This window comes from Galleria mellonella, unplaced genomic scaffold (assembly GCF_026898425.1).
Source record: "Galleria mellonella isolate WM207_F2 unplaced genomic scaffold, CSIRO_AGI_GalMel_v1 utg133, whole genome shotgun sequence".
Lineage (NCBI taxonomy): Eukaryota > Metazoa > Arthropoda > Insecta > Lepidoptera > Pyralidae > Galleria > Galleria mellonella.
Window position 1 is genome coordinate 538,286 of NW_026441990.1, and position 13,352 is coordinate 551,637.

Sequence of the window (13,352 nt, forward strand, 5' to 3'; positions counted from 1 at the left end):
TTATAAAAGCGTTCATTAGAGAATTCGTTAGTTTATGTCACATTTTTACTTTATGTATTGTAAATAATCATGAAAGAAGTTGTAGATATTATTATACTTGTTATAGATTTTCTCTTCGCCAATAACAAATTATTCTTGAATTAAATATATTTATCTATTCGTAGTACCTGCAGTGACTTTCGCAGCATTCAGTCGTTTGATGCTGTTTTTTTATTTTTACTATCGCTCATGTTACTTTTCTCGGATTACCCCATCCTTGAGGACTAAAGTATTATACCTCTGTATCCTGTAATTTCAATTCTGCATCCCAATAGGATTCCAATGGAATCCCAATATATATGTAATAAGCATTTGTTTTGGCGAAGAGTAATTCTTTTTATTGTAATGTTGTCTATTAATTATTTAACTGTTTGTTTTTCACAATGTATGTTTTTGTATGTCACAGATACAATTTCTAATTTAATAAAATATAATGCTAGATTTAAAGAGTTATTCGTGCAATTACTACATCCATTTATTAAATCTAGACACACAGTTTGCAAGCAAACAACATTCAGGGAGGAATAAAAGCTACATCAAATGTTTTTTTTTTTATAAATTTTTTGACATTGTATTTAATGCTTTGTTGTTTGCTCAAGCGCATACAGAAAATTCTACAAGACGTTAGGAACTTTGGAAATTTTGATCTACTTGGTTTTATCAAATTTATATAAACATGTAAATATTATTTCAATGAAGTGATATGATATTTAATTTTGAATGAATATAGATTGTTGCATCATTTGAATTAAGCGTTTTAAAGTTGTCTATTTCATGTAATACTTTAACGATCCTTAAGACCAGGTGAGGGTATTTAAAAGTGGTTTAAAAATAGGATAATATATATATATATATATATATATATATATATATATATATATATATATATATATATATATATATATATATTATATGTACGTAAACTTGAAAATAACATTATTTAGTATCAAACTAAACAGAGTTTGTATTTTGAGTATTGGATAATTGATTTTAAAATACATATAATAAGTAGAAAAATACCCTGAGACCAATACAAGAGGTATTCGACATAAAAATGTTTGTATGCAAGGATCGAACATGTGATTATCAGAAGGTAGCGCTTAGTGTGTTAAACAGCTTTATCTACCACTGTTAAATACATACATTTTGCCGAGATATTTATTTTTAATGAAATATCATTTACAGTATCGTATTTGTTGGAATGATATGTATGCGGAGATTATTTTAGTGATATCTATATATATATATATCTAGTAGAATTCTATTATACGATTTATGAAAATAGATTTATAAATGTAAAACGCGCTAGATTAAAATATTTGGCATTTGATTTGGCTTTGATTGATGAGTATTTATAAAAAGGTACATAATTTGCACATACATTCCTGTGACAACTTTAATGCTATATTATTTCAACAACATTGACCCAAAGTTAACAGCACATGTTATTTTAAATCTATTTTTTTTTAATACACAAAATGTCCAAGACATAGTCACTAAAATATATAATATAAGCATTGTATTCTGTGGCAATAAAAACTATTTATTACGACACAGTCTTAAAACACTGAACGGTGAAATCGGTTGAGAACTAAAGGTTAATACGCACAGAATTTCCATCGCGTGACATTTTTCGGCGCGAGCTTTCCATTGCATGTACGTTTAAAAGATATATAGGGTGAAATAAAAATAATTATCATCCTTTTCCAAGTAGTAAGATGACGTCTGTGACTGTATAGAAGAGGTCATTTTTCAATCGTTTTTAGGTCGCGGTCTTAAAATGACTTAAAAATGACGTTCTTTTAGAGTCCGACATGTTTTGATTCACTCTGTATATCTGTGGTTTCCGATGTCAAAGAATTATGCTCGAAAAAACGTGCGTTAAAAATTCATTGTGCGCATTTACCATAAAAATAAAAAGAGCACTAAATTAAATTTTAAGTTCGCATTACTACAAATTCGTTCGGATATCGGGACGGAGTGGCGGTGAGATACGGTTTCTATTTACGGTGTCGATGGCTCCTCTTCTTGATGGTGTTTTGCGAGTGCCAACAGTATCATGGTGAGTTGTTTCCTACTAATTTTCCCATCGCTGCTGTACTCGACGCCTTGAAGGATTGTTTCCTCAAATTCTAAAAGGTCTTGGGCATCGTAATCCTGAAAAAGGAAAAGAGATAATATAGTAGATACATACCTAATCTATCGTGATAATCAATTTGAATCTAAAACAAATAATTGAAATTATTGGAGCCGGTCGGGTAGCGCTCGTGATGTGCGCTCTATGTGTGATGCCGGAATAAACATACAGACAGATAGACAAAATCTCTAAAATATATTGGCTTCAAAAGGGCTGCTGAGGTTTAAGAGAGGCATCATAGGATTAATACAGAATCGTATAAAATTCTATAATAGAAAGATCATCGTGGGGTTCCGATGATATTCTTCTCGTCGTTAAGAAAGGACAGATTTTTTAACGAAATTGTAACTCCGCCTGCTCTATCGGCATACACAGGCGGGACACCAGTGAGGGATGATATGTGAGGATGAAGCAAGTCAGTCGTCAATCGTGACGAATTCAACAAGAATTATGATGGTTTCTAGAGGGAACTACGTGGAGGTCGACCTGATATGCCAGCCCTGCTGCTAGTAACATACCCTATATTGCTAGCAATAGGGCTGTGAAACTCCATTGCTAAGAATCCCTTTTTCACCCGGTGAATGTCCTTCCCGGGGGGGGGGGGGGGGAAGGACAGTTAATAAATAATTTTGTTTAAAGACCCTTAGTAAGAGACGGTAAACCTTTTTCCCGTAGTTAGGTGGGGGAGGGGCGTCAAAGACTGCTTAGAGGCAAGCCCTTCATTTTATTAACTTACCTTTTTGACTAGTTCTAATAGATCCTTTAAGAAGCCCCGTAATTCTTCGTTTTCAATTGAGCCATTATTATCCTGTCACAAAATTAATTTCATCCGTTAACATTAAGTTTTCAAAAGTAAGAATAGTTTATGTTTTAAACATCTATTTTGTTAATCAATTATAATCAGTATACCTAATTTATAGCAAGATTAACTAATTTTTATGTATGAACTTAGTTTAGTATGTTATCTTTATAAAATCTCACAAGAGGTAATTACTAGTATTTAACGGTCCAAGACTCAAGGATTTAAGAGATGTTACAAGAAATTTAAAAATAAAAGAACAACATAAAGTCATAAACATTGGATCTATCTATATTAGTTAAAATAATTTAATAATAGCACCCCAGTCCTTAGATTGGCGATACATAAGGAGTACTTATGTAGACGTCACAGATTACACGTATTAAGAGATGTCTGTGGTTTACGCATCTGTGTAAGAAGTTATCTAACTTCTTGCCAAAGCCGTAACAAATTGTCTGTTGTCTATAAGCATTATAGTATAACGTAGTGATTACTTGCTTTGTGATTATAAGGAAAAGTCACTCGTTAATTGTTTGTATTTCAAGTTGTAATAAATTAAAATATTGGAGGCTGATAAAAGTCAAATACCGTTGAACACTATATTTTTTAGATAGGGAAAATTTATTGAACTTTTCATGCAATTATGAAATAACTTACTCTATCGTATAGTGAGAATACTCTTTCTATATCGTCCTTTGTTAGTTTGGTAGCGCCCTGTGGATAAAACAAATTACATTAATTTAAAAACAATTATATAAGTAAGGATTTGAATATATTTGTAAACGGCAAAAAGAATTTAAGACAAAATAAAGTTAGAAAAATATGTATTGTGGATTTGGATTATGTTATAAGTATAAAGATTTTGAAGTTATTAAAGGTGTGATTTTGTGTTGTAATGGACTAAATAATTAGAACAATGATAATAATAAAAAAGATATAAGTGTACGTGTGTGTGTGATTATAGTGTATATAGATAAAAACATTTTTTTAATGTACCTGTGTGTTTTTTGATTGAAGTTTTATAGACTGCCTAACATTCCTAAGTTGTAGACTCCATTCCCGTATAATACAAACAAATATTTTTATACATGAATACTATCTATTTATAAGCATTTGTTTACTTTACGTAGGTACTCCATTGTTTATACGAAATGAAATGTATTTAAGTAGATATATCTAGCTATTGTTTAGTATTTATTCACAGAACAATCTTTACTTTGTTTGGGGATACGTAGTGAATTGCATGATGGACATATCGTATTAAGGGTATTCCCTTGTATTTATTATTATAAATGAAATATATATAAAAGTTTGTAATATTTGTAAATTAACATATTTATTATACATATTTTAATTGGCGCCCAACATGGGACATTAAACGTCATTCTTTTATAACCTATATAACTTGATGAGAAAAATTATATTCATATTAAAAAAAAAATATATCCTTTTTTTTATACAACTTAGAATGGCAAACAAGCTGACGGCCCACCTGATGGAAAGTAGTAAACGTCGCTTATAGACATGAGTAGTACCATGGACATAACAGAGTATACTGTTTCGCCCATATTCCACATTAAAATTCAATGATAATAACGGCAAAAAGTTTAAAGATCGTGTTACATTTAAATTCATAAATTATTTAAAAATTGTTAGAAACAATCTTGAAGTTATTTTCAGTTTATGAATGAAGCTTTTGTCCATTGTGATACTACTGTATTAAGAAGTTATTAACTATTTTAAAATTTAAAATTAAAATGGTTTACGTCAATAAAGTCAGGCGAGGGAGAAGTACATTTTTAAAATATAAGTGTACGTTTATGATCTGCAATAGAAGTTAAGTTATAAAGGTGGAAGAAATCGGTAGGTATTAAGGAAAGTAAGTTATAGGGTAGTGCTATTAAGAATAGAAAAAAAAGATAAAGTAATGGACATAGAAATAAGTGGAATTACCAAAATCAAAAGAAAACTAATTCAGAATTAGTGTTCTTTTGTTTAATTTTTTCAACCATTTGTATGTGTGCGAGACTTACACTAAATGTTCGTGAGGATACCACAGAAACACATTTATTGCTTGATTCTCGAGTTAAGAACCCTATGTTACAATAAACACAAACATAGAATGAAGGGTATTAGTCTGAATATTAATACTTATTTTTGAAATGTTCGTTTCTGGAATTTTTCGGATTCGAATTTAGGATCTCATTTTTGTAAAGCAAATGGTGATAACTATGGAATTGCTATTTATAAATATACTCTAAATATAATATCTACTTCACAAATCATTTAACTATGTGTACGACCCTAGGTACGTATTTAGTTTATAGCCATGCTAACACTACTTTTATATTTTTTACTTAATGCGCAGTTACAATAACTATTAATTCTAAATACAATCCTTTTAAAAGTATAAAATACTTATTTCAACGTCACAAAAGCTGTGAATGTTAACAATTATATATAAATACAAATGTACCTGAATATTTAATTAAAATTAGATAGATAATGATTGTTTATTAACAATTAAGGACAGTACCTTTAATTATATTATCGTTTATTTAATATTCAGATAACGGCAAGATGGCGACTGCTTATTTATTACATATGCTGTAAATTAATATATAAACTGTAGGTATAATAAACGCGTTCCTATTTAATTAAAAATATATATAAATTTGGGAATATTAATATTTTTTTATATAATCGTCAGGCGCCATCTTTGATGAAATGACCATAATGCAGAATGCTGTATTTTTATTAGCATAAAGCAAAGGCGTTAGTAGACCGAGGACTCACCTCTATGCCCTCCTAGTGTGTGCAGTGCAAGACAAGCATCAGTGTTAGGACAGACAGAAGACAGGCAAACCACAGTACGTTTCATTGCATGCTAGAAGAGTCAGTACTTTCACAGAAGTCTTTAATAATTTTACATAAACAGCATTTAGTGTAGTTGTTTCAGTGATTCTTTTAGGTAGAGGTTACGTGTATTTTATGAAAATTTCACTTATTAGAGACCATTTTGCCTTTGTTGCAGATATATATATATATATATATATATATATATATATATATATATATATATATATATATTACTACATATCTATTGGTTTTATGGTACTCTATAATTTATATTACCTATCTGTAAAATTTTAAGATGGTCATAAATTTAGTACTCAGCCAAATTGTGACATAATAACATATTATAATATATTTTCAAGTTATAGATAATAGATATTTATTTAATAGATATTTAAGATTATAGATATTTATTTCTTAGTTCCCATATGACTAAATTGAAGATGCTTAATGATTTCACAATATTAATGAGTTTATGGTCAGTGTAAGATTAAACACTATATGTTTTTTATAATGATTTTAATGTAAATGTACTGAATGAAAATGTTAATGAGCAGGTGTATATGTTTTAATGTAAGCAAACTAAATTATACCTATTTGAAATTTATACGAAACTAATACGTAGGTATCTACAGTAATAATAATTGACGATGTAAAATAATATTGTAACAGTGCTAGCATAAATTAAAAAACAATATAGCTATGACATATCAAATCAACATGCCCTTCGTGTAAAAAGCGTTTATGGAAAATAAATTGAATCTACGTTTTGTGAAAAATCTTTTGATCACCCTAAAATAAATAACACGGCAAACAATACTTAATACAAGTCGATATTTGTCCGTGAAATGAATTAGATAATGTTGATATCGACAAAATGTACCTTATTCATTTCGTGTTACAGTTGTATTTCGTGTAACACAAATAAAATATTCGGTACAAGTAGTTGTTCGCGGTAATGAAAGTAGCTTTTCATTCGAGTTGAGAAGTCGAGACGTGAATCGATGAACAGCTGCCCGTTTAAGTATCGATTTCAATATTGGTTACAAGTTATAATATTGGATATAATCAAATATTTATAAAACAAAGATTTTTTTACTTCTTCTTGATGTGAGCAAGAAAAAGATTGTTTTCTTGTCGCTTCTCCTTGTTCCCGCCTAATATGACTGACGACTTCTGTAAGTTATATTTTAATAAAAAAATTCTTCTTTTTTAAAATAAAACTTATTTGGTTTCTTCATTGGTTTATTTGGAACCTGCTTACATTAAGAAATAGTAAAAAATTGTTTTCACAGTAAATATCTTGATAGAAACCTTCAGTTATCTATTTCATTATACGCAACACTTCTTTATTTGTACGCACGTACTTTAAATTGGGTTCATTAATAAGATTTAACATACAATAGCAGACTTATCCCATATAGGAATCTCTTTAGTATATTAGTAACTCTAAACAGTACATACATTTATCAAATAATTTTGTCAAGTAGTTGGGAAAATTCGTTTTGAGTAAAATAAATTGCCATTAAATTAGCTAGTAATAATATATTTAAAAGAAATAAAATAATTAAGACTGTGTTCCAAAAAAAAAAAAAAACAGTCTTAAATTGTAGCAAAACCAGTTATTTTGATTTAAAAACTAAACTACTAAACCGATTTTGATAAGATTTGTATGGAACCAATCTGTAAGTATACCCTTTAAAAAAAAAAAAGATTTTCCAAATTGGTTTACAACTGACGGAGCTATGTGGCACCAAACTTAAAAAAAATACAACCATATTAGAACTTCCTTCTTTTTGAAGTTGGTTGGAAATAGTAATCAACAGTAGATAGTGGTAAAACTTTAGTAAAATATACAAAAGTAGCACCCGTTCACGACTATGACGGATATGAGCCAGTCATCAATGCGTTCAACCATATTTTATGTAGCCCAACATTATTAGTGAGCATGACTTGCTTAAGTTACCAGCTATAAATAATAATTCGATAAAGATCAATCAGGTACGTTCATGAAATTTGAATTCATATCTACGAAAAAGGTAGGTTCTATAATATAAAATTAATAACAGGCAGTAAGTCAGTACTTATAATAAGAACAATGCGTAACCTAAAGTAGTAAGTATTATCTACTATAAATTTGATTAGTACTGTTAATAATGAATTCGATATGTTAAAGGGCAGACAGAAACGCATACATAATGTATTAAACGGTTAAATGGCGTCGCAATTATAGCGGGAAACTTTGGCGGGAAATGAAATGTCACTGTCACTCACCTTAAACACTTGTCTGCAGAGGAAATTCTCTTTGACAGGCAGTAGTCTGTAAACATTCAAGTAAAAAATATTAAGATATCGAAATGTTTGATTAAGACTAAATACATATTAGAGCATGAGATAAAAAAAAATCCTACATAAATTTGAAACGACAAATAAGCTGATGGCCTATATGACAGAGAGGGTGGCCATCGCTTAGTATCAACAGAGTCTTAATGACCCTGTTTATATAATAATAACAAAATACTCTATGGTATTCCCCTTTATATTTGGAAATCCTGAGGATTGATATGATAAATACTCCGTACCTAGTAATTTCACTGCTGTAATATAACAACCTTCACACTGGAAGACATGAGTGACATATAGGTACCTCAGTGGGTCATTTTGTACAGTATCATTCAGGAAATATCTGGCATTATTATTATCACCATCGTCGTCATCCTCTTGTCCTAATTCAAATTATTTGGGGTCGGAATAATATCATTTGATTCATATTATTTATGCTTTTGGATTTTGGTTTTATAATCGGACGTTTGCCTGATGTTAACCTTCTTTCGAAATGCATTTATTGGTGCTATCTGTTATCTAAGGTATGGAGGAAAGAATTAAGGAAATAGGAGGGAGAGAAAGAAAGTTGATAAAAAGGAATGAAAAATTATTCTGGAGAAAAGAGAAAGAGGGACACTGCAGTTGCGGAGGAGAGACTGTTCAGAAACTGCAATGGTCGGGAAGACCTTACTCTTGATCTAGACAGATCAATAGAGAATACCACTGACAGGAAATATATAGCGTCATTCTATTTTTATTACATATACTTTGAAACTTATTAAAAATAATACTATTAAAAATTAAAATACAAGCTATAAATTTATTATATGCTTATACAAATATTCAAAGAGTCTTTCCAATTTTAATACAATACGTCAGCAAACATGACATTAAATATGTAGATAAAAAATCTTATGAACAAAAATACTTTATATATACCAAGTACAGGATAAATTAATTTTTAACAAAAAAAAATATCGAAGGACGCCTCGTTTATGACTTTTTCCTTAGTCTAGAGTAGAATATAAAAAATTTATGTATGTAGCGATGTGAATTATAAGCGACAACAGCTGCTGATATATTGGATTAATAAAACATTAATGTTCAACATTTTTATACAATGCCCGCTTCTTCGTCAATAGTATGACGATAGACTATCTTGCAATATCAGAGACATCACTCACGCTTTATCTATTCGTATTTGAGTAACAGTATCTTATTATATTATTATTGCCTTATTTCACATAAAAATACTCGTAGTTACAAATTATTTTTATGTAGATATGTTGTATTTACTAAGTATACTTTATGACATAAAAATCGTGTGCATACATTCGTCTTTTAAAAATCTATCTTTAGTTACTTTAACGCTCCAAATATGACTAAATAAAAATACTTTCACGTTACTATGCAGCTTAGGTATAATAAATAAATTTTCTTTTGCTTTTTGTTGTACCTTATTGGTACAGAACCCTAAAACTGACTTCAATTGTGGTAAAACTACTTATTTTGGTTTATAAACTAAACTACTAGACTGATTTTGATAAAATTTCTATGAGATTAACCTGAAAGTTAATACTTTCAGATGAAAAAGAATATTTCAAGTCGGTACATAACTGACGGAGTTATAAGGTAACAAAAAAATTACAAACAAATTGTGAACTTCGTCCTTTTTAAGTCTCTTGAAAAGGACTTATCGTGATTGATTGACAGACTAAATCACTAGATTGTACGGTTTGCACAATCACTAGATTGTACGTAAACGCATCTTATGAGTGAGTACAAGTCATAGCAGAAAACCAATGTTTTGTCCAATAGGGTAACGCTACACACACTGAATTGTGGCCTTTTTGTGATGTTGCGGCACACACTGGTATAATTTTTCCCACAATATTGTCGCGAAAACTATGATTTCTTTCTTTTTCTTTATAAATTTTATGTGTGTAATTAGAGCTTATAAATAAACGTTATTATTATTTACTAGAAATACTTGTAATTCATCATTATCATTCTTCATTTATAATTCAATTATCATTAACTTTATAAGACAATCTATATCAAAATGTATTGGTATTAAATATGTAGGTAAGCGTGCATTTTGGAAGTAGAAAAATTAAAGGAATGATCTATTATAGATGATGTATCGAGATAAAATATACATCAGTTTTTAAGTTAGATCGTCAGAAATACAACTGTGAAAGACGCTTCTAATTTGGTGTAAAAGATTTTTGTGTGCTACAAAAATAAAGATATACATAGACAGTCAATTTAAAAAAAAAAGTTTTGCTGTCTATTGTTCTAATAAAGATTTCTTATATCAGTTTTTTTTTTAAATATTTATGTACATCTATACATGGGAGATGATTGTTTAGTTACAATTTTAGTTTATTAGTAAGAATAAGAAGTATGATTACGCTCGTCTAATATCCACAGAGATTCACAGATAGTGTTGGCGCCAAATGTCATTTTCAACAATTACGTTTCGATATTGCAAAAACTAATATTATCAATGCGAGGCATTTTTAATATAAAATTAATATTATAAAGGTAAGAAATTTACATATTGTTTTTAGCGTTAAGGCCGCCTTTCGAATATGCACTTTCTGTATACTCCTTGTGTACGTCTCTTTTGTACGCAATAAAGAGTTTATTATTATTATTATAAATGCGAAAGTTTGTAACGATGGGTTTGTCACTCTTTCACCCGAAAACTGCTGAACGGATTTGAATAAAATTTGATACATGAGTTAGGTATATTCTAATTTAGCATAGAGGATACTTTATACTAGATATACTGATACATGCGAGCGAAATCACGGGGTACGGCTAGTTAATCGTAAAAGGTGTCTACACGGTGACATTTAATCGAGGAAAAGTTTAAAAATAAATATTTATTGAAATATTTTAATTCGAATTGTTCCTAGTTCGCTGAGTAAAATTTAATTAATTAATCCAAGGACTCAAATAGTTCTGAATGGGAAATTCGACATTGATCTAATTTTGGGCTACCTTCATAAAATGAATGTAGTTAGACTTCAATTTACGAGTAGCGTTGTCTTTAGAAAGGTCTCAGTACAGTAATTTAGGAACTAGTGTATTTAACACTAGAAATTATTTTACCATTTTTAAAATCTATTAATTAGTCTCAAAGTATTCAGCATTAATATAATACGTGATTTCTGAATGCTAATAGAACATATTTTCAGTAATTTTAAATTTTTGTAACAATAAATAAACATAAAATTTGATTACTTCTAAAATCAAACCGTTTGAAGTAGCGGGCAAAAGCTAATTAATTATAAAATGTACATTAATATAAAAAATGCCACTTTATAACTATACCTTTCATTGAAGGGTACAATAAAGATTATTCATTCATTAATTCACGTACTCTTCACAAAGAAAATAAAAACAGAGCCATTCGTTATTATCTAATTGAGATTAATTGCCAATAGTACAAAAAAACATTAATGGCAAATTAAATTAGTTTACATTACTCACTTTGCCATTTCAGACAGTTGTAATCTTCCATCTTTGTTGGAATCGAAAACTTGTAGCTGTAAGAAAAAAAGACAAAAATTGGGTTAGATTTGATTTATTTTTATAGTTTACATGACGACAGGATTTCTATATCAATCGTCAATCTATTTATTTATTTATTATTTTTTTAAAATTTAAGGGCTAAAAGCCCTTTTCTGATACATCAGCCCTATCGTACCCTGAACTGACTTCTTAAATAAGGTTTTATCTACTTTCCCTACTCACGGAAAGAGAGGAAATAATCATTGCAGCTATCTATCCACTGCTGGACATAGGCCTTCCCGATGGATTGCCATAAGGAACGGTCCTGAGCTACCTGCAATCACTGACTCCCTGCAATGTATTTGAGGTCGTCATTGCATCTAGTCGAATAGTGGTAGACAGAGGAATTTATGGGTATCAATAATTTTTAGCATTTTTTTTATTTAAACTTTATTGGTCTGTAAAATGGGGTACAAAAAGTGGAGTTAGTGCTCTATTAGCCAATCTATACATATAGATAAATCTATATATAGATATACCATCAATCTTTATCAATTTAACAATGAGACAGATGGAATATGAGTCAGACATATTGTTATTACGAGTAGATATACCTATTTTTTTTGACGTACAATAAAAAATAATGCCCAGAGCGGCAAAATTGGAACGGTTGATAAAAGAGAAGGTAAAAATTGTTAAAACAACAATCGCTGTTTTAACAATTTTTGCCGTTCACATCAATGCACTGCTATAATTAATGTATCAAAAATTCTTCTTAAATCGAATACTACGTAGATATTTATGGCAGAGTTTCTTAAAGTAGGGTCCACGGATTTCTTAGGGGTTCCTAGCATGTGTATTTAGTTAGCCTCGAAAATATTTATTAGAAAAGTATGTAGTAATCTCAATGAGACGTATTAATGTTGTTAGGTGGCGAATTCAAGAGATATGTATGTAGATAAAGATAATCATTAGGCTATGCGCTTAGTCTTAGTCTTTTGTAAAATTTTAGGACCTAACTTAAATGTTTTTGACAGGAGTTCGTGGAATTGTTTAAATTGTGAAAGTAATCTGTGACTACAAGAAAAGTTTAAGAAACCCTGATTTATGGTCTAAAATCATAGGGCTGTCCACACAGTATCAGGGTGTTTTGAAGACGGAGACTGTATTTTTGAAACGAGCTATGTTTTCGAATAGCAGTTACCATTGTGTCTGTGTATTCAATCAGTTTATCTTCAGATACGTCGTTAATTTTTTTCGCCTCTTTCAGCAGGTCCCGAAGGAAATTCTGTAATAGTAATAATTTAACTTTATTAATACATTTATATACTATATATTTTAAATTTTATCTGTTTTTAAATTTTATGTGTTACTATATATTTTAAATTTGATCTGATACTGTTTCGTAGTTTGTATTAACACAAATTTAATATTAATGTAATTATTTTTTTTTTACTAAAGCATTTTTCATTTCTTGCCCGTTTTTTTTTTGGCTGAAAATGTGTTTCATTTGGGCGGAAATGAAAAAATGACTAATCAAAAATGCTTAAATCTAAGTTTACTTGAATGAAAATATTTCACAAAAATATTGCACAGAAAATCCACTTCAATTCAAAACCAGTTATTTTAATTTGAAAACTAAAAATATAAACCGATTTTGATAAAACTTATATG

The 13,352-nt window shown here is 29.4% G+C and overlaps 1 protein-coding gene across 2 annotated transcripts in view; it reads right to left on the reverse strand.

The window, feature by feature from the left end:
- Positions 1 to 944: 944 nt before the first annotated feature.
- The window catches only part of LOC113511011 (calbindin-32), a 125,523-nt gene continuing 113,115 nt past the window's right edge, over positions 945 to 13,352 (reverse strand). The window contains exons 7-13 of one of the 2 annotated variants that reach the window (XM_052903143.1): positions 12,883 to 12,966; positions 11,658 to 11,713; positions 8,106 to 8,151; positions 5,772 to 5,783; positions 3,633 to 3,689; positions 2,913 to 2,984; positions 945 to 2,196 (exon numbers count right to left, since the gene is read on the reverse strand). In XM_052903143.1, the coding sequence (XP_052759103.1) occupies positions 2,044 to 2,196; positions 2,913 to 2,984; positions 3,633 to 3,689; positions 5,772 to 5,783; positions 8,106 to 8,151; positions 11,658 to 11,713; positions 12,883 to 12,966 (480 nt within the window). In that variant the 3' untranslated portion in view covers positions 945 to 2,043. The remainder of the gene's footprint in view (positions 2,197 to 2,912; positions 2,985 to 3,632; positions 3,690 to 5,771; positions 5,784 to 8,105; positions 8,152 to 11,657; positions 11,714 to 12,882; positions 12,967 to 13,352) is intronic. The other variant, XM_026894567.3, reaches the window with a different exon arrangement.